The sequence below is a fragment of the Vipera ursinii genome, assembly GCF_947247035.1.
Source record: "Vipera ursinii genome assembly, chromosome: 2".
NCBI classification, from domain to species: domain Eukaryota; kingdom Metazoa; phylum Chordata; class Lepidosauria; order Squamata; family Viperidae; genus Vipera; species Vipera ursinii.
The window spans coordinates 60,017,263-60,040,648 of record NC_139513.1 but is presented as its reverse complement, the minus strand read 5'-3'; the positions used below and the strand labels follow the sequence as shown (position 1 = coordinate 60,040,648).

At 41.7% G+C, this 23,386-nt stretch overlaps 1 protein-coding gene across 1 annotated transcript in view; it reads right to left on the bottom strand.

Moving 5' to 3' along the window:
• Positions 1–17,109, bottom strand: part of WNK2 (WNK lysine deficient protein kinase 2) — a gene marked incomplete at both ends in the record, with an annotated part of 100,970 nt that extends 83,861 nt beyond the window's left edge. The window contains one exon of the mRNA XM_083356926.1: positions 16,204–17,109. Coding sequence (XP_083213052.1) covers positions 16,204–17,109 — 906 coding nt within the window. The remainder of the gene's footprint in view (positions 1–16,203) is intronic.
• Between the last annotated feature and the right edge of the window lie 6,277 nt (positions 17,110–23,386).

Genomic DNA, 23,386 nt, shown 5'->3' with positions numbered 1-23,386 from the left:
ATGTTTAATTGACTTCAAGCACAGGATAAATTTACTGGAGGTCAAGGTAATCAGAGTAGCATTCTACAAATTTGAGAAATCATTCTGATGTCATTCAGGCTGCACAAAACTTTCAAGACAAACTTCAGATAGTTAAATAATCTAGCAGATTAGGAACAGATTAATTGAAGCAGGAACCTGTTTTGAAGCAGGAAACTGAATCAGGTGGCTTGAAGTACTTTGTTCTTTTTCAAAATCCTGTGCAGATTTGCTTAAGGGATTCTGCTGATTTTAGTTTTATACTATTGCAACTTTGTTTTTGTATGTGGGAAATACTGAGAGGAATTGAGTGGCATAATGGACTCTCTGGCACTAATAGAACTCATAAAACTTTCTACTATGAGAATTCTTTTTGGGGTGATATAGGCTTTATTCACTTTCTTAGCATTTGAGATCCTGAATGAGCTTTTTTCCCCCATCTTTACTAATGGAGTTTTATAACCTTGGAAGGTCCTGTGAACAAAAGTAGGGGTCATGTACAGTCTTGAGTATGGTTTGAAGCTTGGCTAGTTTAATATGCATTCTTAAATATAAAATGTACTGAGAGAGGGCTCTTCACAGAGAGATAAGACAATGAGGTCCAATTGTCAACATCATCACATAACAGCAAGTCAATGATTGTTGTTCCGAGCACTGGTCAGAAAAATTCAAACAGCCAATGTGGTCTGTCCAGCCAATTACTTTACTGCAGCTAGTGATAAGGAGTCTTCCTAGGAGGGGCCAAGTTTGCCAATCAGCTAACCAGTCTTCCTGGCATCCCAGAAAGCCCAGTGAGCAGATGCAAAAAAACAAAATAAAACCCCAAGCCATTTCACAAGTGCAAGGACAATGTTAACTCTTCAGTGTCATGTCAAGTTGAACACTGCAAACAAAAAAAAGCAGCATGTAGGAGTATTACAGCTCTCTCTTCACTAACTAAGCTATCACCTTAGTCACTTTTTAAACTATTGCTTTGTTGAACTACATATGCAGGGCTGCAACTCTCTTCTTTCATGAAGGATTACAAGCTTAATTCAACTGTCTTGGTGGTATTTCAGCAGAAGTATTCTGCAATATATAGAATCTCTGGTTTGCAATTTTGCTAAGAAATGCAATGCAGAAATAAATTGGCAACCAGTGCAGCTAGCAAAGCAGAGGTATAACCTGGGCATACAAGGCACATTTTGAGTGACCAGGCACTTTCTGATCTGAGCAAATTGTTATGATTCAAATATAGCTGGTTTTGAAAATAGACAAAATATTCCATATAAAACTTGGAAAACTGTCAGCTACTATTTAATATTTTCCAATTCCCTTTTAAAAGAATTTTTTTTCTTTTAGAGTAGTAATCTACTGCTAAGTTGCTATCTATCTTCGGATGGTTTTGGAATTCAGAAATTCATCGAAACTGCCTTGTAGGAATTAAGAACTTTAGTCAGACATTTTGTTACAGTATTGTTGTTAATCCTTTCTATTGGCCCCACTTATATCCTGTTGCAACCTTGTAGGTCATACTGGTGGATATTATTTCAGAAGATTATTACTCGTCACGAATGAAGACAAATTTACATGTTCCAGGATAATGATGCAAAGTCAAATCTGGGTCGGTCACTGGGACCAGAAATTTAGTCTTCCAAGCTTTTGGATCGTGCTGGAACCCATCATCAGTATGTGCTTTGGGCTATTCTGCAAGTCATGTTTATGTGGTACTTAGGAGCTAAGGGCTTATCAGCGCAAGGAAACAACAGCCGATTGCCACCCATCAGCACACCAATCAGACAATGGGAAGGCACCACATAAACACTGCTCACAGAATAACCTAAAGCATATATTCTGTAGAGAGACGTTTCCTGAAGATGGGCTCCAGCAAGCATCCGAAAGCTGGGATGAGTAAATCTCTGGTCCCTGTGACTGACCCAGATTCAACCTTGCATTATTACCTTTGTTTAACCTCTTAGCTTCTAGTACATAATGTGTACCTTGTAGATGGGCAGATGAGGGCAGCATTCAATTTTATGTGTTATTCCAAAAACCATCTACAAAAAATTTGATTTTTAATTTAATTTATTAATATTTCTATACCGCCCTTCTCCCGAAGGACTCAGGGCGGTGTACAGGGCAAGAATAAAACACAAAGCTACAAAAATTAAAAAGTAATTAAATACATGCCCAACAATAAATACATTAATAAAACCCCAATAAAATGATAGTAAAAACCCCACCAATCCCCCCTCAGGCCAGGCCGGCTTGTTCGAACAGGTATGTTTTCAGATCGCGGCGAAAGGAGCGAAGATCGGGCGCCGTCCGGAGCTCAACCGGTAACTGGTTCCATAGCTCCGGGGCGCCCACAGAGAAAGACCTCCCCCTGGGGGCCACCAATCTACATTCTCTGAGTAAGTAGACAATGCAGCAAATGAAAATATGATTCCTGGCTAACTTCTTGGAAAGAAAACAGCTTGAGGATAGAATGGAACTGTGGTAGTGTTTCTCTCATATCACATTTAAGTAGCCTAGCTTTATCCTTTCACCACTTTCCTGATAACCGCAAAGAACGAAAAAAGGAGTATCTTTTCTTTTTTTTACTACACAACTTTATGGAAGACAATCAAGACTAATCTATATAAGAATTCTATTTGGTAAAGTTCAATGAACATAGTATCCACAATAAATCCTACTCTCTGTAAGCAACAGCCAAGTAGAGTATTTTCACATTCTAAATAAAAAGCACAATGAACTACATTCTCTTTTTGACATTTCAAGCGCCCACATGTAACCTATTTTACTAAGTTCAGAAATTCACATCTTTGTTCTATAAGTGCCTACACTACCATTCACAAGACATCTCAATAAATCAACTGAACCTCAATATCCCACTCTAACTTGTGGCAAATAATAAAATAAAGGGATACATCTAATTCTAATACTTTGGCAACATTCTACTAAACATTCTCTCAAAATATTTCCAAACATTCTATTGAATACAGATAGCTCTATTCTAGAGAATATTAGTAGTAAACTTGGATTTATTTTAGAACTGGGTCATTACGGGTTTCACAATGATGAGACAGCAGAATAGTGTAAACACAATTATAGAAAACAGCACTTGGGCACAAGCTTGCACAAACAGAATCCAATTATTGAATCTGATATTTGCAAAGAATGAAAACAGAGCTTACACAGGTCAAAGGAGGCCTGGACTCACAGAATGACGACTTAAGCTACAAAACTGACGACTGTTTTACATTTATAAAAAAGTAGTGATTATTTTATTTATATAAAACATAAAATACTGCAGTGCTTGTGCACTACTCAAGATAGCTAAATAATGAAAATATGGAATAGCATTTCAGAAGGAAAAGGTTTTTTAAAAAAAAAAACGCTACAAGTTTAATGGATTGGAGATAGGTCAGATAAATTAAGGGCATCTCATTAAAATTACGCATTTATGCTTTCTTGCCTAAACAACATTTTTACTAAATAATGACTCACTATGGGAGTGCACTGCCAACCTAACCTTCTGGGATGGTAGCCAATTAATCTGGTGGAAATACCAAACTTCACAAACATAGGACTCATCTTCGCATCCTGCTTGCCACGGCATTTCATTAATGCTTTTTTCAGTGCATGTCCGCTGAATGTCACCTCCATCTCATGGTCAGCACACAGTCCAGGAGCATATGTAATTTTTCTCTCAGTACAAAACTTTACACGCAGACAATTTGGGGAAACTTGAGATAAACGTAAGCCACCCAGAATTACCTGCTACTGTGATGGATGGCATATAAATTTAATAAACAAATAAATAAAATAAACATGAAGAAATAAGTATCAGAAGAAAAAAAAGGAAACAAAGCTAAAGGCACAACGGTACAGGGAGTTCTCCAGTTCAGGTTTCTTTTCCTGCCCATTGAGATATACATTTTGGTGGGTGGTATGGATTTGTAGAGGTATATATCAATCTTTTATTTTTTTTGACAGGACTATCAATCTCCCAGAAGATTGATACCTTATGAAATGAAATCACGGATATTGCCATCTAAAGGTCATTGCACAAAAGAGGCATATATTAAAAATAAAAGTTATTTATTATTTTATAAGTGTAAGCTTTTAAAATCTGTATGTAGTATATATCCGTCTATTCGATGCCTCTGCTAACTCTCTTCATTTCTACAACTTCCCTTTTGTTTGGGAGAAACTAATGATTACAAAGCCAATGCAGGAATTTGAAAAAAAATACTGGAATCTTAACACACATACCAACAATACTCCTGGATGACATGCACACTTCCTTTCTTACTAAACTAAACCTATGCAGGCTTCCTCAGGAGTAAGAGCCACCTAACTCCATTCTATATAGCACAGAAACTTAACACAGGATAAGGATAGGTGTTTTCCCTGCGCAGAAAAAGCATCCTAGCTATCATCTGCTTAGGTTAACATACATCTTTTTAATAAACTATATGTCAAAAAGTAATATATGAAAGTTATTACTGAGATTATTCCTAAATATTCCTATCCAGACTCATGACTTATTTTTCTCTGCCTATATCTGGGCCTTATAAATTCCCTTACTTCCTGGATGTTCTTCTCATTTCCTACTTTTCTTTTGAGTATTTGCCAAATAAAATACCTACCTCTTTATCTTGTGTTTGTCTAGACACTAGATTTTAATTTCTTTCACTAAACTGCTCTAACAATCAAGACTGTCCACAAGAGACCATGTAATTAGCTGATGTGACCAGATTTTGGATTTAATGTTCTTCATGTTTTCCACATAATCTTCTGATAGTTTATTGTCTACAAGTAATACATTAAAATGAAAGTTTTTATTAACACATTAAATACACTTCGAGCCAGAATTAGAGTTGATCTGATTTGATTCCAGTTCAGATAAATAAGAGTTTTGTTTTTCAGCCAGCTTGTCACAAATTCTATGTAGCACTTACTGTATGTCCACAATCACTTTTGTTAACTATGTAATCACCCTACCAATCCCTCTAAGATTACTCAGTGGCCTTCAATACCATCAACCATGGTTTCATTCCAGATAATCTGTGATGGTTGAGAATTGGGTACAGTTCACTGGTTTGCTTCCTTCTGAAGTGGATGGTTCCAGTTGATTGCATGGGAGAGGAGATAATCAAGTCCACTCTAACCTCTCCCTCATTTTATCTAGTACAGTGGTGGCCAACCTATGGCACAAGTGCCAGAGGCAGCACTTGGAGCCCTTGCTATGGGCACACATGCTGTTGCCCCAGCCCTGCCTCGCCCCACAGCCCCCTCGTCACCAGCAGCCCCCGCCAGAGAAGAGTCACCCCCGGGTGCGGCCAACGCAGAGCAGCGCAGCCAAGCACATGGCAGCTGGGCAGCAGATGATGCTGTGAGGTGCAGGCAGAGGGCATGGCCACGATGGCTCTGCAGGGCCACCTGGGCGATCTGCGGCAGGCCGTGGATGGCCCTGAGGGCGGGCAGGGTGAGGGCGGGGGTGGGTGGGCAGAGCAGAGCAGGGTGGTTTTTGGGCACTCGGTCTCTAAAAGTTTTGCCATCACTGATCTAGTATCTATATGAAACTACTTGGCAGAAAGCCATGGCCAAGAAGGTCTTTATTGCCTGTCAGCCACAGCAGAAGGTACGGCAGCAATCTGTCATTAGCTCATCATCTCACAGGTAAACTATTAGAATATGCCCTACATAGGACTGTCCTTGAAAGCCACAAAGTTAAAATGTAGTGGTCCATATGTTAATCATGATAACCCATGGAGCTGCATTGGTTGCTAATGTTTCCAGGTGCAATTCAAGATGCTTTAAAGCCCTCCATGACTTGAAGACTCGCTAATATTTGAGGCTTTCTCCAAAAAGAGTCTGTCTGTGCAAGACATGTCACTACAGAGCACTTGCTGAAAGACCCCACTCCCCATATGTGCAATGAAAAATGATTTGGAGGCAAGCTTTCTCCTCCTACTAAGAGAGCACTCTCAATTTTAACATTTAATAAGGTTTTAAATGTTTTCAACACTTTTTTTAGGAGCCTTTAGAAGTTCCTGTGCATGGGATGTATTTTTGACTTAGTGACATATAGGATCATGGCTTCTATTATTATAATTGGCTTTTTTTTATTACATTTATATCCCGCCCTTCTCCGAAGACTCAGGGCGGCTTACAAGCTTAGCAGTAGCCTTCATTCTATGTTTGTTTAATTACATATTTGTTTTTTGAGGCTTGTAGGTTATTTAAAGTCTAAAGACAGACATAGCATGAAAGCAATTTTATAAGTACATAAATCTTGCATAAAACAAATCTTAAGGATACTCTAAATCCTGAGAGAATATCAACAGAAGTAAAAGAAAAAAAATGAAAATAAGAAGATTTCAGATGTGACAAGAAGTAAAATACTATTAAGATATAAAAATAAGTAAAATGCAGGACAGGAAGAAAGAGAAATAAGACATATCAGAAATGGAAACAATTAGCCAGAATGAGTAGCAGTAAAAATGAATTAGAAAACAAGAATTCAAAATGAGAAATCATAAGCCAAATCACAATAGTTACAATAATCAAATCCAGTCAACTTGAGAAATTAAGCAGATTCTTTTGTGATATTAATCAACAGAAAAGAAAATTAAAGATACTTGACAGACTCAAGAAGCAATGAAAAATAAACTTCAGAATCAAATAATAAAGAATATTTACAGAAAAATAGACATATTTTAAAGTATTTTTAGATAAATTCAGGGAGACAGGAAGAAATAGTTCTAATTACACATTAATTAAACTGTGACTGCACAGTTAGTGCAGGTAGTCCTCAACATATGACCACATATGAGACATTTGTTAACTGAGTTTTGCCCAATTTTATGACCTTTCTTGCCACATTTGTTAAGTGAATCATTGCAGTTGTTAATAACAATGCTGTTTAGTGAGTCTGGATTACCCATTGACTTTGCTTGTCAGGTCACAAAAGGTCACCACATGATCCCTGGACACCACAACCATCATAAATTACCAAGCATCTGAATTTTGATCATGGGACCATGGGGATGCCGCAACAGTCGTAAGTGTGAAAAATGGTCATAAGTCACTTTTTTCAATGATGTTGTAACTTTCAACAGCCACCAATCTCACCGGGTGAGATTCAAGGTGCTGGTGATGACCTATAAAGCCCTAAATGGCTTGGGTCTGGGATATCTGAGGGAACACCTGCTGCCGGCATCAAGTTCCCTTCGTCCAGTGCGCTCCCACAGGGAGGGCCTTCTCAGGGTGCCACCGGTAAGAGATTGCCGGCGGACGACACCCAGGGATAGGGCCTTCTCAGTGGGGGCGCCTGCCCTTTGGAACCAGCTGCCAGTGGAGCTGAGGACTGCCCCCGACCTCCGTTCATTCCGCCGGGACCTGAAGACCTGGCTCTTCGAGCTCTCTGGCCCAGGCTGAGGATTAATCTTATTTTAACTGGGGTTTTATTTATACAGGGACAACTATAATTTCTTTTAAACTTGTTTTAACTTTTGTATCTGGGTTTTTAATTCCCCTGTAAACCGCCCTGAGTCCTTCGGGAAAGGGCGGTATATAAATGTAATAAAATAAATAAATAAAATAAATGAACTGTTGTAAGTTGAGGACTACCTGTATAAGCAAAGTCAATTTACAGCAGACATGTCAAACTCGTGACGTCACGTGATGCTGCACGACGTATCGGAACTTTTTCCCCATTGCCGGCAATGGGGTGGGTGCGGTTTCCTCGTGATGCGTCCAGCCTGCGGGCTGGCAGTTTGACATCCCTGATTTACAGTGTTCAAAAGTATTATTCTCCTCTAGAAAAACTGCTGCTTTATGTCCTGTTCTTTTTTTAAAAAAAAAAAATAGCACTGCAACTACTAACAGTAATTAGGTAATTGGGTTTGTTGTCACTGTGAGTTGTGGTGGTGGTGGGCATGAAGGGAGGCTCAGCCAATCTCAATGTATACATGTTGTACTTTGATAATAAAGGTTCATTCATGTTAATTAATTGCCAGTAATTACTATAAAAGCAGGTGCCGCTTTTTACTAAGCAAATAAATTTAAAAATCAGAAAACAGAAGCTATTCTATATCATGTTCTGCTGTGATTCAAAAGGGAACCATTCCAATTAGCAGGTTATGCTTGTTTAACTATCTGCTCTATCAAGCTGATTATTTTTTAATATCTTTCCTATTATGAAAATGCTGACATTTTGACCTTCTCCATTTGTTTTCTAAAACCTATTCACTCTTATCCTAAATCTTTTACAGAAATAGTTGTCATTGATAAAAGTTACTTCTTTAATTACTTTTAAACCTTGCCTAAAGAAACTAATTTAAATTATGCATAGCAAAAAATGTTGCACAAAGAATCATTCGTTGAACCAAAACCAGGGATTATAATACTACTAAGAGTGTTCTCATTACCCTGACAGAATCCTTTGAAAATGTTTTATATTCAATAGCAACTTCTGTATTTCCTTCTAAGGCTTCCTATTATTCATTTAGGACAGAAACATTTTACTTCGATGATTCAAGCACTTGATGTATTATCGTATTAATCCACAGTTGTGCTGACCTAAGACATTTTTGTTCCTGAAGCAAAACCAAAATGGCATCCTTTCCTTGAGCAAGGGCCAATACATTAAAATATATAAATATATCATCTAGACCAGCGTTTCCCAACCTTTAGGAACTTGAAGATGCGTGGACTTCAACTCCCAGAATTCCCCAGCCAGCTATGCTGGCTGGGGAATTCTGGGAGTTGAAGTCCACGCATCTTCAAGTTCCTAAAGGTTGGGAAACGCTGATCTAGACCACAATTCTCAACTTCATATCTCCCCTTAAATTTTTCCATTTGCATTTTAACTCAATTAAAGTTAATTTAATTAAATTGTTTTGCGGTAAAATCAATACAGCTCTGATGAGAAAATGCATTTATAGACCTAGCTTTATATTTCAAAGCTCATATTCTCTGGAACTCAGAGCAGTTCTGCAACGTGCATGAGATGCCTGTATTGTTTTATTGAGGAACACCTCTGATTTGTAATGTAAAAATACGTGTTTACCATGTTTTAATCTCTCTTCTATAAATCTTTGGCAAACAGAGAGCCAGTTTGATCTAGCGGTTAAGGCATCAGGCTAGAAAGCAGGAAACTGTGAGTCCCGCCTTAGGCAGGAAAGACGGTTGGGTGACCTTGGGCCAATCATTCTCTCTCAGCCCAATCTACCTCACAAGGCTGTTGTGCTATCATGGGTAAAATATGAAGAAGGAGGAGTATTAAGTATGTTTGCCACCTTGAGTTACTTATAGAAATAAAGATAGTATAAATAAAACAAAGCAACCATAAAACTGCTGAAACTGCTATAGGAACCTTGGATACACCTACTTTTATCTCTAGATAAAGAATTGTAATTTTGGTGCAGCTTCTTGATACATAGCCTTATCTATAGCCATGCACTTTCATTAGCTTCTCACAACCTTTCATATGTTGTTGGGGTATTGGGGGGGAGACTTATATACATATATGTATACCCATATACATATTATGATTGCATCAATAATTATGTCATAATGAATACTGATGGAACTAATGTTAATTTGTGTTGCAAAATAATACCCAATCTGGCTGCATCATAAGGAAGAAATCCATAGCTGTTTTCTTTACAGATAGTACAAAACTAGTATTTCCATTATCAGAAAGCCTGATTCCTATGTCAGCACCTTAACTTGACAATCTCAGCATAATCTTCTTGCTGCTGTCTTTAAAAACTTTCCAAAAGTTGGTGTAAAATGTAAAATTGGTGCAAAATAATGGCATCCCATGAAATCTATATGGAAATGACTGCGATGGTTAATAGATAGCACCCATAATGGCAAAACAGAATTGCTCAAATTTGTTGTTTACCATTCTATAGGATGAAAGAAGCGGTACTTTACACTGCATCAGATCACTGTTCTATCTAGCTCAGTATTGCATTATTTTGATTGGCAGTGGGTCTCCAGGATTCCAGGCTGAGGCTCCTTCCAGTTTTACCTGGAAATTCAAAGGAATGGAAGAGAGAGGGCTTTCTGTACAATAAATGCACTATAAGTGAACAAAGCTTCCTTCCTTTTGATTGCAAAGGTAACAAAAGTGAACTAACCTTATTGTAATATCCGCAAAATTATAAATATAAATTTTAAAACAAAAAAAATTGTATCGCTGTAGCTTGACAGAATCAAGTACTTAATTTTTTAAAAAAGAAAAACAATAATGTATACGGATATTTAAATTTCATATTATGAAGAAACCTCCCTGATGAATGGAAAACTGACATATAAAGCAAAGCAGAAGATCAATAGCCACAGTAGATTAATAGGGTACAGACCTGAAATATTTTCATCTTCATTAACATTATGCTTTCAAAAGCTGGGAACATTTGATCCCTAAACTCTGGGGAATGCATTTGTCATTTCCGTCTTACAACAAAAAAAATATTACAAAGAGTTTAATTTCATGTTTCAAAAAAAAGATCCCTCTATATTCTTTATCAATCTAATCCTTTGATTGTATTCAGGACATGTCTATTTTATTAAAAGATTTCACTTTAAGCTCGCCACCTGAGACCTTACTATCCCTCACAGTTCCAATTTCTTATGACAGAAACAGATGCACCACATTATGCTTTGCTTGATTTATTCCTAAATATGGACATCAGTGTTCCAGCCCAATGACTACTTGCCTCCTGTCCTAAATATCTGCTGCTACTCAACATTAGCCCTTTGCAATGCCATTAAGTATAACTGTTTGGATTTCTCTGGTGTCCCTGCAGTATTTACAAGAGCGGCAGAACAATGTTACTATTCAAGGGAAATGTGAGTGGAAGTCTTTTGCTCAGGTTACCCATATTTGGGCTACAAACATCCAGATGACTGGTTGTTAAAAACAAAAGGATACAGAAAGCTTTCCTCCCCACCAACTAGTGATTATCTTGATATGTTGCAACCTGGATATAGTAGTGCTAATTTGGGGGGAGGGGGACACATTTCTCTCCTGTTTCACTCCACCCACAGTATTAAGCTAACTCCAGAGCTGATGGACTAACAAGAAGATTACACTGTGATTATCCAATGCTACATTTTTTGCTTTCCAAATTCAAAACACGAAGGACACCAAAGGATTTCATTCCTGCAAACAGGAAGGTTTGACATGGTAGATTCCCCCCCCTAAAGATAAATATATTATTCTGATCAAGTTATCAGCCCTAATATACTGTATCTTCCCAAAGACCACAGGATCTTATTTTCAGAAAGTATTACTTATATTGTAATGAGTACACAATCAAATCATTCAATTTTTGGTGAAGTAAAGCCAGATTGATCACTTGGAAGTATTACTAATAAAGCTAAAGGTTAAATATCTTGGACATATTGTATAATGCAAAGGTAAGATCAGGAGAAGACATGACAATCTAAAAAAATAAGATAATTTTTAAAAAAAGTGGTTGAAATGTTTATGGCTAGATAAAATCACCTGAACTCAAAAGAAGCAGGTACTGACAGAGAAATTATGTTAATACATTAAATCACAAAACTTCAGAAATAGATAAATGGGTAAATAAAGTATTATACCTTGCTTTCAAAGAGTTTTGGTATATTATAAAAATAACATTTTACAGTAACCACATAAATAGTTTCATAAGGTAAAATCTTTGTTCTTAAATAACTTCAGTATCTTCAATCAAACATCTCTATAATGAAAGGCAATTGGCTTTGTATTTTTTTAACAAACATCAACAGATAATATTCTCAAAAACATCAAAAGTCATGTAAGATGCGTGTGAAAATGTTCTATTCTGAAGAAAGAATAGTTAGAGAAAAGGAATATAGTTCTTTTTACAATCATATTCCTGAACATTCCCTTAATTTTTAATATCTTAAGGTAAAGGTTCCCCCACACATGCGTGCTAGACATTTCCAACTCTAGGGGCCGGTGCTCATCTCCGTTTCAAAGCCAAAGAGCCAAAGTTTGTCCAAGGACGTCTCCGTGGTCATGTGGCAGGCATGATGGAACGCTGTTACCTTCCCACCGTAGTGGTCCCTATTTTTCTACTTGCATTTTTACGTGCTTTCGAACTGCTAGGTTGGCAGAAGCTGGGACGAGTAACAGGTGCTCACTCTGCTACACGGCACTCGGGATTCGACCCACCAAACTGCCGATCTTCTGATCAACAAGCTCAGCGTCCTAACCCACTGAGCCACCGCATCCCCTTTTAATATCTTAGCTATACACAAAATCTAAATATAAGCTGCTAGATATTTGCTTATTTTACACTAAATACTGAACCTATATTGAGACATAATATATTCAAATCAGAACACAAATTTACTGTAGCAATATTGTTTTACCAATTATATTTCATTAGGCAACAGAAATCTAAACACAACTTCACGCATTACATTTTGGGGGGAATATCTATTTCGTACAAGTCAGTAAAATTATAATGTGACTACATGCATACAAAGATTATTCATAACAACACATTTGAAGCTTATTACACACTATCCCTACTCAACATAGATATCGAAATTCAATGATGAAGTCAATAAAATTATATCTTCTTCCCTTAGTCAAATCTTACCCACAGGAAAGTATCATATTGTTAGCTCCATGTATTCCTAAGACACACAAAAGTTTACCAATGAAATTGGTAAGAGGTCAGTGTCTAGTCATAAGTCACTTCCTGACAACCACCTGCTTCTAATGCAGGTCTGCACAACAAGCGGTCTGCCAAGCAGACTTCTACGATCCTCCGCAGTTTTATCAAGACAATAAATTCACCTCCACTCCAAAAGACATACTGCTGAAGTCCTCCCAGCCTCACCGCTGAGTCTCTTCCAGCACAGCCACTGTTCTGCTAGCTGCAGAACAGCTATCATCCCAGGTATCCCTTTCTGGCCCCGTGATTATTTTTAATTAATCGGTGAGGCCCTTCTCTAAGTTTTGCAAGCCTCCTCTAATGTATAAGACCATGGAGAGTCCTTCTGAGTTATCTGCAGAGAGAAAAATGGGTCCCATATTTTATGATGGTAGAGAGATGGGCCCTGTGACTCTTGTAATATTCTCTGGTATGTTAAAATGAAGTTGGAAACTTCACTTTTAAGGATAAAAATGACTTTCATTGTTTCCAGGTACTTCCAGAGTCTAGCTTGAGGGCTAAGGGAAGGGTAGACTCAGTTTTTGAGCACAAATACTGGTAATCTAGGCCAAGCAGTCCTGTCAAGTATCACTTGTCAAGAATCTACTGGCTGCTTCTTTTTCAAATAAAGGTAATTTCTTTTGCAATAATTTCTACAGGGGTAGAACCCATTTCAGCTTGCTAGAGGAACTGACAAATACATTCAATTGTTCAGTGCTGCAATAATGTTACTCAATAGCCTATGACTATGGAATTATTACTGAGTTTATTGAACTATATCATTCTTTTATGTGAATAGATATATATATGCCCACATGCTTGCATAAACATGCAATATTTCACTGGCTCTAACTATAGAGAGCCAGTCACATTAGACAAAATTCTGGCTGTCTGAAAAGGTCTTTAATGCCTGGAAAGGTAGAAGGAAAGAGAAGAGGATGACTAACAGCAGGGTGAGCAGACTCATAGCAGTGATGAATGCATCACTGGGAGAGCTAAAAGAACAGATTGGAGATAGATTGCCCATGGAGATATCTATGTGGTCATTAGGAGTCAAAAACAATTTGATGGCTAATAGTCAATAAAAACTACAGAAATTATATAAACCAAAATTATATAAGAACAAGCCCAAATAAATTGGAAAGTCACATGTTTCCTTTTCATCCATCTTCCCATCTTCATACTGCAGTTTATGAGATATCCAGCACTAATACTAACCTTATCATCAACAAAATGCATCTGAATCTTTTCACTCGATATGTTGAAGAGGGTGAAGTACAACAGGGTGCACAATTTATCCAAGTTATTCCTCATACTACTAAACTATGTTTTATTATTACATCCAAACAGGGTCAGAAAATTACAAGGATAATCTGCAGCATGGCCATGATCTGATTTCCAAAGGAGATGCTTTAGAGACACAAACTTCGTCTCTAAATCAGCTGATGCAAGAGCTGAGCTTTGTAGCTTTGGGGCCAGCCAAATTAGTTTTGAAGTTGGTCTTTTCAAGTGTTCTAATTACAAAAAGTACACGAAAAGAATAATTATCTATAAGGACAGGAAATTTATTTGCAATTACTACTTAGGTAGGAATTTATCAGGCAGGAAGGATGCATATTATGTTGGAAGAAACAGCAGTTGTGAGACAATCCCCCAAGGATGCTTTTACTGTCTCTTGGAAATGTGATTAATCCAGGCTGTTTTCATGGTAATCTTGGGACCAGTTCGTAATTATAGGTAGATGGGACAGAAAAACAGAGCTGGCAAGCAATATTGCCACCAAAGTATATTAAATTCTCATCATGCTAAAGAAAATATTGTCTAGATTAACACATCAGAGTTTCAAAAAGAAAAATGATGCTTAAGTAATCACCTGGTCATGTTTTCATATAATTTAACATAAGCATTAGCCACAGCTTTGTGATTTCAGCAAATAAAACATCAGCCAGCAAACTTCTAACTAAGTAAAGAAGCTTTTAACAAGAGAAAGTGGCACTCTTATGTCTAAAACAGAAATGATAAACCAGTCCCTTTATATACATGATTAGTTCCAGAAACATCAACATTCAATTTTCTTCATTCATTCAGGCTATTTTAAAGCTGAATTCATTCAAGTCTAAACAAACCAATTATTTTTTCCCCATTATTATTCCATTATTTTCACTTAAGTATGTAATCTTACTCACCTCCATAGGACTTCTGAATAAGCATGTACAAGCCTGTCATCCTATATGTAGCACATTCTACAATTAAAGTAATACAGCCTGCTACTGTATAAAGAATAGGATTTATCACTTTGAAAATACTAGGCAACCCATGATCTGTTGGGTCGTTCTTTCAGAAATATTTCATCTAAACGGAGCAACAAAATGACCATGGGAAGCAGATAAGCAGTGGGATCAGGAGCAATTTCTGATTTCCTACTGGCTTCCCACCAACTTTGCTTGTTGGAAGCTGGCAGGGACCATTGGAAATCATTTGTCCTACCTGGCTGACCTGCAGAACTGCCTGCCACTTTGCTTGGAGAGGGTGAGTAATGGAATGGCCATGGGTGGGCAAAAGAGCAGTGTTAACAGACTTCTGATTTCCTGCTGGCTTCCAAATTGATATTATTTGTGGGAAGCTGGCAGGGAACATCAAAAATCACTCCTCTCCCTTCTCAGTTGCCCTGCAGAACTGTCTGCAACTTTGCTGGAGTGAGGGGAACAAAGGGAACTATAAGTAAAACTATACCCTACTCCCCATCCTGGCATGTCCCCGAGGGCCCTTCCCTACAAGGGGAGAGAGCTCACCCATTGACTGCTGGTGCCCCCCAGCCAGCCCAACTCACCAGCAAACACCAGAGTTGATCCCTCAGCCTTAGCTCATTGCCACTGCCATTAAGAGATTTCCAATTTCAACCTTGGTTCCAAAATAGCTACCTTTATTGCGCCACAGGCAAAAAGATGCTAGCAAACATTGTTCTTTTTAGTTGGGATTGTTACCTCAAACTTCCATTTCTCCCAACTGAAGATTACAAATAAACAGATCCAAGAGTTGTAGTAGCATATATTGTAGATATCTCAGTATGACATTGCAAATGGTGTTACTTCTCTGAAATAATTACTTTTCTGTGCTGCCCTGCTAAATTTAGTAGAGTTGAGTTCAGAATACTACAGAAGGGCAGCATAAAAACAAGGCCTATTCAAAGACCCTATGATTTGGCAGACCTCCTAAAATTTGCTGATATCAAACACAGAATAAGGATTCTATGTATTCGTAGCCCAGACAAGTAGCTCGCCCTTTCTAAAGCCCAGAACACAAGGGGTTAATCCTAGGGGGAGTTTATCTACGCATAAAGGGGGGGGGAGAGAGAGGAAGGATGGGACCAATGAAAACACTGAGCTATAGTTAGCTCCGGGAGGATAAACTGTGGAGATTGTTCCAGCAAAGCTTTCATAGATGACATATGCACTTTGTCCCCAGCGCCTTCGGCATTTAAGCCCAGACAAGACACTTGACCAAGGCTTACCTGAAGTTCGCACCAAGCAACCTCGACCCACGTTTCCGTGTCGAGCCCCTTATAGACCGTTTTGAAAGATCCTCTGCCGAGTTCAATATCAAACTTTAGAAACCTGCCGTCGGGGGAGGTGGCCACCGCTTTCATATCGGCCTCCTCCTCCTCTTCTTCGGCCTCCTCTTTCTTGGACTTGCTCTGATCTTTGGAAGATTCGGGCACCTCTTTTTTCCCAGCATCCTCCTTGCCGCCGCCGCCGCTTTCTTCTTCTTCCTTCGCCTGGTCACCTGCCGGGAGCCTCTCGGCGGCCACCCCTTTCACCTGGCCGGCCGGCTCTTCTCCCGGCCGCTTCTCTTCCACCACGACGGGCCTCTGTCCCGCTTTCACCCTCTCCGCGATTATCCGCCTGGTTTTGGAGAGGAAGAGGACCTTCTTCGGCGGCGGCGGCTGCCGCTGCTCCGGCTCGGCGGGCTCAAAGGGGGGCTCCTCCTGATCGGAATCCACCACGCTCCTCCGCAGAAAGCGCTGGTGGGCTGTTTTGGGATCTTTGGCGTAAGGCACACGGGGAAAGGGGGCGGGGGCCGCGGCTCTGCCTCCTTTCGGCACTGCAGCAGGAGCCACGCCGCCGCCGCCGCCTCGACTAGCGCTGCCCGGCCCATCATCCATATTCATGCCCTTTCCCCCCGCAGGAGCCGGTGGGCGAGCGGCGGCGGCCGCTGGGAAGCCGGCGGCTTCTGCTACACCAGCAGTTGGTAACTCGCCGCTGCCGCCGCCGCCGCCGTCTCCCCTCCGCGAAGGGGCTGCGCTGGCATCGCCCCCAGTTTCCATTACAAGCGAGCTTTCGGCGGCCGCTGGAAAAGATGGTGCCGCTCGCGCCTCCCGAGATGCCGTCCCCGCTTTGTGGCAGTCATCACGGTGCATCCTCGGGCGGAAACTCAGCCCAGGCAGCTGCGAGGCAAAACAAAAGCGAAAAGGCGCTCGGATCTGACGTTGCTGCCCGACTCACCTGGCCAAGAAGGCGGCGGCGGCGGCGGCAGTCACCTGCCCGGGAGCTTCTGCCCGCTCCTCCCTTCCTCTCCCGCTAACCCACCCCGGGGAACGGAATTCTTGCCCGGTCCCGTCCGCCTCCTAAAGCCCTCTCCGCCTCTCCTCTCCAACCGGCCCGCCCCGCGGGGAACGGAGAGCTAAAACCCAAGCCCTTCGGCGGCTGGGTCTCCGCGAGCGAGGCAGCCTCTTAGGGAAAGGCGAGCGTCTACAAGAGAAACCGAGCGACTGCAGTTCCACCCCCAGGATGAATTGTCCGACTCAAAGGCAGGTCGCCCCGCCTTTCTAAGGCTAGTTCAGAGCCTTCCCCCCACCACCCAAAAATAAAAATAAAAAAAAATCCCAGGCACCGGCCGCCGAGGCTCACCCCAGAGAAGCCCAGCCTCTCGAGGGTCTTTCCAACGCGTCCCCGCCCCTCTCCGGCTATCCCTCAAGTCTCCCTTTCCTCCCAGTCCTTTACGCAGGGAAACCCGGTTTCCCCGGCCTGTTTTCCCGCCCCCGGCGGCCTCCCTCCCGCAGAACACCCCGCCCCCCGCCTGAAAGCCCCCCGATGCTCACGCGCTCGGTCCTGCTCGGCCCGCTTCCAGCCAGCCTGGGCGGCCGCCTCCCCCGCCCCTTTTGCCCACTTCAGTCATACTGCAGCTCCTCGCCGGAAAGCCATATTGTGATGGAAAGCCGGGAAGGCGGATATGGCTAAGAAAAGCCCGAACCGGGCACCTTCGGCTTTTGCTCACGCAAGCCCCAAAGCTCAACGTTTAAGGCTCAGAACCGGAGGCTTAAGAATTGCGATCTTTTGCCCCGTCCGGTTCGGGCCGCCTTTTTCTCCTTCCGAAATCTCTGCCTTAAGATAAAGCGCCAGCCACGCAAGCGGGGAGGCGGCAACCGCAGCAACGGAGGCGAGAGGCTGCGCTGCCGCGTCCCCGCAGCAAAAGAGAAAGAGGAGCGGGCGTCGGCCGAGTGGCGCGCCGGGAGTGATCCGCAGCAGCCGCCGCCGCCGCCGCCGAAGGAGTTGTTGACCGGAGGGCACTGCGGCCAGCTCGCCCCGGCCCGGCAGGTTCAGGTGCTGTCCGGCCACACAATGGAGGCGCTCACCTGCGGCCCGGCAAAAGGGCGGGAGGAGATGCGCCACCCCAGCCCCGCCGACAGTTACTTACGCGGAGGAGAGGAGCCAGCCATGTTCAGAGCCGGCGGAGGAGGCTGGAGGCCGGGGGCTGGCAAAGCAGCGGCTGAACTCTGCCGTCCTTGCCAATCATGGAGCCTTCCTCCTCCACCCTCCGTGGCCAGGCTCCCGCCTCCCCAGCGCCTCTGCGTCTGGCTCCGGCCTTTCAGTCGTGCCTCTTCCCCGCGGAGCTCCGCGCGACGTCCGCCGTCCTCCAGGCAAGAGCGGGGGCGCCGTCGGTGAAGTACCGGGCAAGGAAGAATCCAGTCGCGTAAATAGCGCGCCTCCCTGTGGCCCGTTGAACCCCTTCCAAAGGTTAGCCTGCCGGCCAGCGCTTTTCGCCTCCACGCTTTCCGAAAGTAGGCTTGTTTTTCTAATGGTGCCCCATTTAACGGACCGATCGGGAGGTACGGGAATCTCTGAGCAACCAATGAGAAGGCCTCGGAGGTGGTGGCCCTTGTTAGATCCGCCCCGCGTCGCAAAGGAACCAAGAGAGCCAAGTCGGTTCCCCCTTCTCAGTTGTTAAGAGTGCGTCCCCGCTCTCCCTTCCCCCCTTTGCCTTTCTGCAAGTCGAGGGTGTGTGTGTGTGTGTGTGTGTGTGAGAGAGAGAGAGAGAGAGAGCTTTGCTTCAAGCTGAAGCCAAATGTTGTGCACGTCCTCCATTGGAGCTGCAGCCCACATCCTTCTGTGGCTAAAAGCTAGGAAGGAACAGGAGCACAGGGGATGCTGGGAGATGAAGGATGCACAGAAGGAGCTGGAACCAGCCCGGGCAAGATATTAAAACGAGGAGGTGTGTCTGTCTGGAGGCGAAGGGCAATGCACACTCCAAAGAGAAAGAAGAAATCTTCTCTGACCTGGTCCCTCAACATGTTCCGATTGCAGCTCCAACTATGATCGTACTGGGTGTGTATTGTAGTTGTGGTCCATTACAACCAGTAGGCACATCAGAGTTACCATATGGGAACAGAGTAAGAAAGGGAGAGGAAGGAAGGGGGTTGTTTTCCCCCCTTTCTGGAGGCCTCTATGACTGCTGAGCGTAGTTTCCATGCAAGCAATTGCTGGCTGTCCTCCAGGGAGTTTGCTGGGCAGAATCTTGTTTATACATTTTCTCTGCAGAACCTTTCTCCGCAACTAAATATTTTTAAACACCTGCAACTTCTCTGGATCCTCTTCATTCATTCATTCATTCATTTTTTTCATTCATTTCATCTGTACTTTCATACCTGCACATAGTATGAAAAAATAAACAAGCAAGGTGCTGAAAACTTATCAGATCCTCCTGGAATAGTCTGTGATCTCCCATGTATGGCAGGTTTGGGTTCTGAGGATGGAGATGGAGAAGGAAACTTTTTCCAGATATCATCTGCAATGTTTTTGATAGTTAGGAAGAATGCCTTCCCATATGAACAATCCTTTTTAACATTAATGTTCCGAATAGGAAAAAAATCTGCCCACAAAATCAGTGCTTGGATAACATCTTGCATGTAATAATAACATATAATATGCTTTATGCTTCTGTTTTGACAAAAGGAGAACTTTCAAACATTTTTTTTGAGGTTTTCTTGTGTCTACATGTCTACATACCCATCGCACTATTCTTTTATGGGTTAAAGAACCTGATGCAGAGTGCAGAAAAAGAGTAAGAAACAGTAAGGCAAAGAATTAAAGGCAGGAGATAAGAAAGAAAGAGAAAGAAAGAAAGGAAAAAGAAAAAGAAAAGGAGATATATAAGTCTTGGTAAGACCACACTTGGAATATTGCATCCAGTTTTGGTCGCCACGATCTAAAACAAGATGTTGAGAAAAAGTGCAGAGAAGAGCAACAGATGATTAGGGGATTGGAGGCTAAAATATATAATCAATGGTTGCAGGAATTGGTTATATCTAGTTTAATGAAGAGAAGGGTGAGGGGTGACATGATAGCAGTGTTCTAATATCTAAGGGGCTGCCAAAAAGAAGAGGGGGGTCAACTTATTTTCCAAAGCACCTGAAAGCAGAACAAGAAGCAGTGGATGAAAATTAATCAAGGAGAGAATCAATCTAGAAGTAAAGAGAAATTTCCTGACAGAACAATTAATCAGTGGAACCATTTGTCTGAAATTGTATAGGGTTTCCTACTTGAGGGGGGGTGCGTGTAGACTAGAACAGGGCTTTTCAACTGGTGGTATGCGTACCACTTGTATTTTAACACGTGGCAGGTGGTACGCAGCCCTGCCTAGCCAAGTGTAGTGGGGAAGAGCCAGCGCAGGCAAGGGCTTACTGTGAGAGAGTCCTCTGGGGCTGCAGAGTGGCTGGGGCGAGGCAAAGACCCCAGGCTCACTTCTGGCTCACCCTCCTCCATGAGAAAGGAGAAGGGGAGGGGACAGAGACAGGAGAGGCTATAAAAGGAGCCAGTTTGGGCAGGAGAGGGGGAGAGAAAAAAAAGAAGCAGCCTTGGGAGGTCGAGTCAGCTCTAGCTGCACCAAGGGAAATAAGAAGGAGGAGGGTGGGGGGGAGAGGAGAGGAGAGGAGAGGAGATCAAGCAGGCCGGCCAAGAGCCAATCTACAACTTCTGTGGCAGCCATCTGTACTGGCAGCAACAAACAGGCAAGAAATGTAGCAGGGAGGGGTTGCCCTCCATGAGGAATGAAGAAAGGTAGCAGTGAAGTCCCGCCTTAGCACTTGGCCACCAGCAGCCCTGCCGTTGACTTTGCTTGTCAAAAGTTTGCAAAAGGGGATCACATGACCCTGAGACACTGTGACCATCATAAATATGAATCAGTTGCCAAGCATCCAAATATAAATCACAGGACCCTAGGCAGGCTGCAAAGTGTGAAAAATGGCCATGAGTCATTTCAGTGCAATTGCAACTTTGGACAGGGTGGTGGTTTTTTTTTTTGGTCATCAAGTTTTTGACACCTTGCTAGGTGGTACTCGAATATTGCCATATCCTAAAAGTGGTACAATTGGTGAAAAGGTTGAAAAGCCCTGGACCAGAAGACCTGTAAGGTTGCTTCCAACTCTGTTGTTCTGTTATTCTGAGATGGAGCTTAAATAAGGTTATGCTAACGCCATTCACTCAGCCTTTGCTTACTTTTCTCTCCTTATAAATCGTCTTTGTTTCTACCACATACCTACATAGAGTCATGCATTCCCTTTTGTCCTTTAAATTTGCCACGTCCCTCTTTTTCCCTAAGTCTGCAACTCCATGCAAGAAGAATCTTTCCTTTACTCTCAACCTGTTCTCTCTTCCTTTGTGTTGTTTTGCCATTCAGTCCACATTATTATCTCTATAAGAATAAATCACCTTTTATACTTCTTTCATACTGAATGCTTATTTTTGTACTCAGTACATTTTCATTCACCACTCATTCAATTCTTGATTCTATCTCCTTGTTCTAACCCACAGACTTCTTACATATCCAACAGACCAATTAGGTCTAGTGTGGAAGGCACCAGGCTAGAAATCGGGTGACTGTGAGTTCTAGTCCAGTCTTAATCAGCCAAACCCACCTCACAGGGTTGTTCTTGTGTGGAAAATAGGAAGAGGAAGGAGAACTGGGTATGTTCGTTGCCTTGAGTTATATATAAAAATAATAAAAATACGATTTTAAAAATAAAAATAAAAATGCCTACTGCAGCTTGAGCAGGGGGTTGGACTAGAAGACCTCCAAAGTCCCTTCCACATTTCTCCTGACAGAACTAAGGCTCGTTTCCAAAGAACAATGTGAACAGAAACATAATACTAAGCAAGACTGGTCTCTTTCAATCAGTTTACTCCTTACAACAGATCATATAACACCCGCTTTTTTTTCTACAAGCCTCTGCACATGTTTAAATTTCTAGGATCCAATCTGGGTCAGTCACCGGGCCCAGAGATTTTGTCTTCCGAGCTTTTCAGACTCGTGCGAGAGCCCATCTTCAAGGAAACTTCTCTCTAGCAGAGTGTTTAAGATTTCTCATCTCTGGTTTTTCTAATTCATTCAAATATAAAACGCAATTTTCTTTACTCTATGGATTGCTACTTTCATATACACGCATAACAACTTAGGTGACACCAGTTCGTATTTTTCCACCCACTTGAATCTGAGAGGCAATTTGGAATTTTTCCTTTTTGTTAAAAACAAATGTCTTATTGAAGAGATTTATTTACGTATAAAAACAACACAAATTTAAAGAAAAGTAAAAGAAAATAAATCTCAGAGACGTGAATTAGGCTTAGCACCACACAGAAAAGAAAATGTAAATTTCTCCTGAGTAATATAGCCATAGCTAGATATAGCTTTTAATTTATTCTTCTCCCAGAAGCCACCAGCCAGATAATTCTGAGGCTGCTCTTTCTGGCCTTGGTTCCCAACTTCCTTCTCACTCCAAAAGACAAAGTTACGCTATTTAGTGGAAAGTTGTATGAGGAAAACATCTACCTGATGTTCTGAAACGCCACAAAGACAGGTTGGGTTCACACATGCTCCTTTTGTCATTTCCCTCCTGTTGTCTTCTCATAAACAATCCCATTTAGCAAAGTTAGGGATTTATGTGGCTGTGAAGCTAATGGTTGCAGCTATAACATGAGCAGGGCAATTATTGCTGGCATTGAAAAATCACTTAAAAGACAGGAATAACATGCAGGCTACAGGTAGTCCTCGACTTACAACCACAATTAAGCCTAAAATCTGTTGTTAAGTGAGACACTTGTTAAGTGAGTTTTGCCCCATTTAATGGCCTTTTTTGTCACAGTTGTTAAGTGAATCACTGCATTTGATAAGTTATTAACCTGAACTTGGCTTCCCCACTGACTTAGCTTGTCAGAAGGTTGCAAAAGGTGGTCACATGACCTTGGTTCACAGCAAGGGTCATAAATATACAATAAATATGAACCAGTTGCCGAGCATCTGAATTTTTTTCAATTCCACTTACCGTCTTGTCTTTATTAAATCTTTCCTTTAACTGTGCATATGAAAACTATTGAAAACAGAGATTCAAAGTACATTGCTATTCACAATGAGACTTCCCCCTT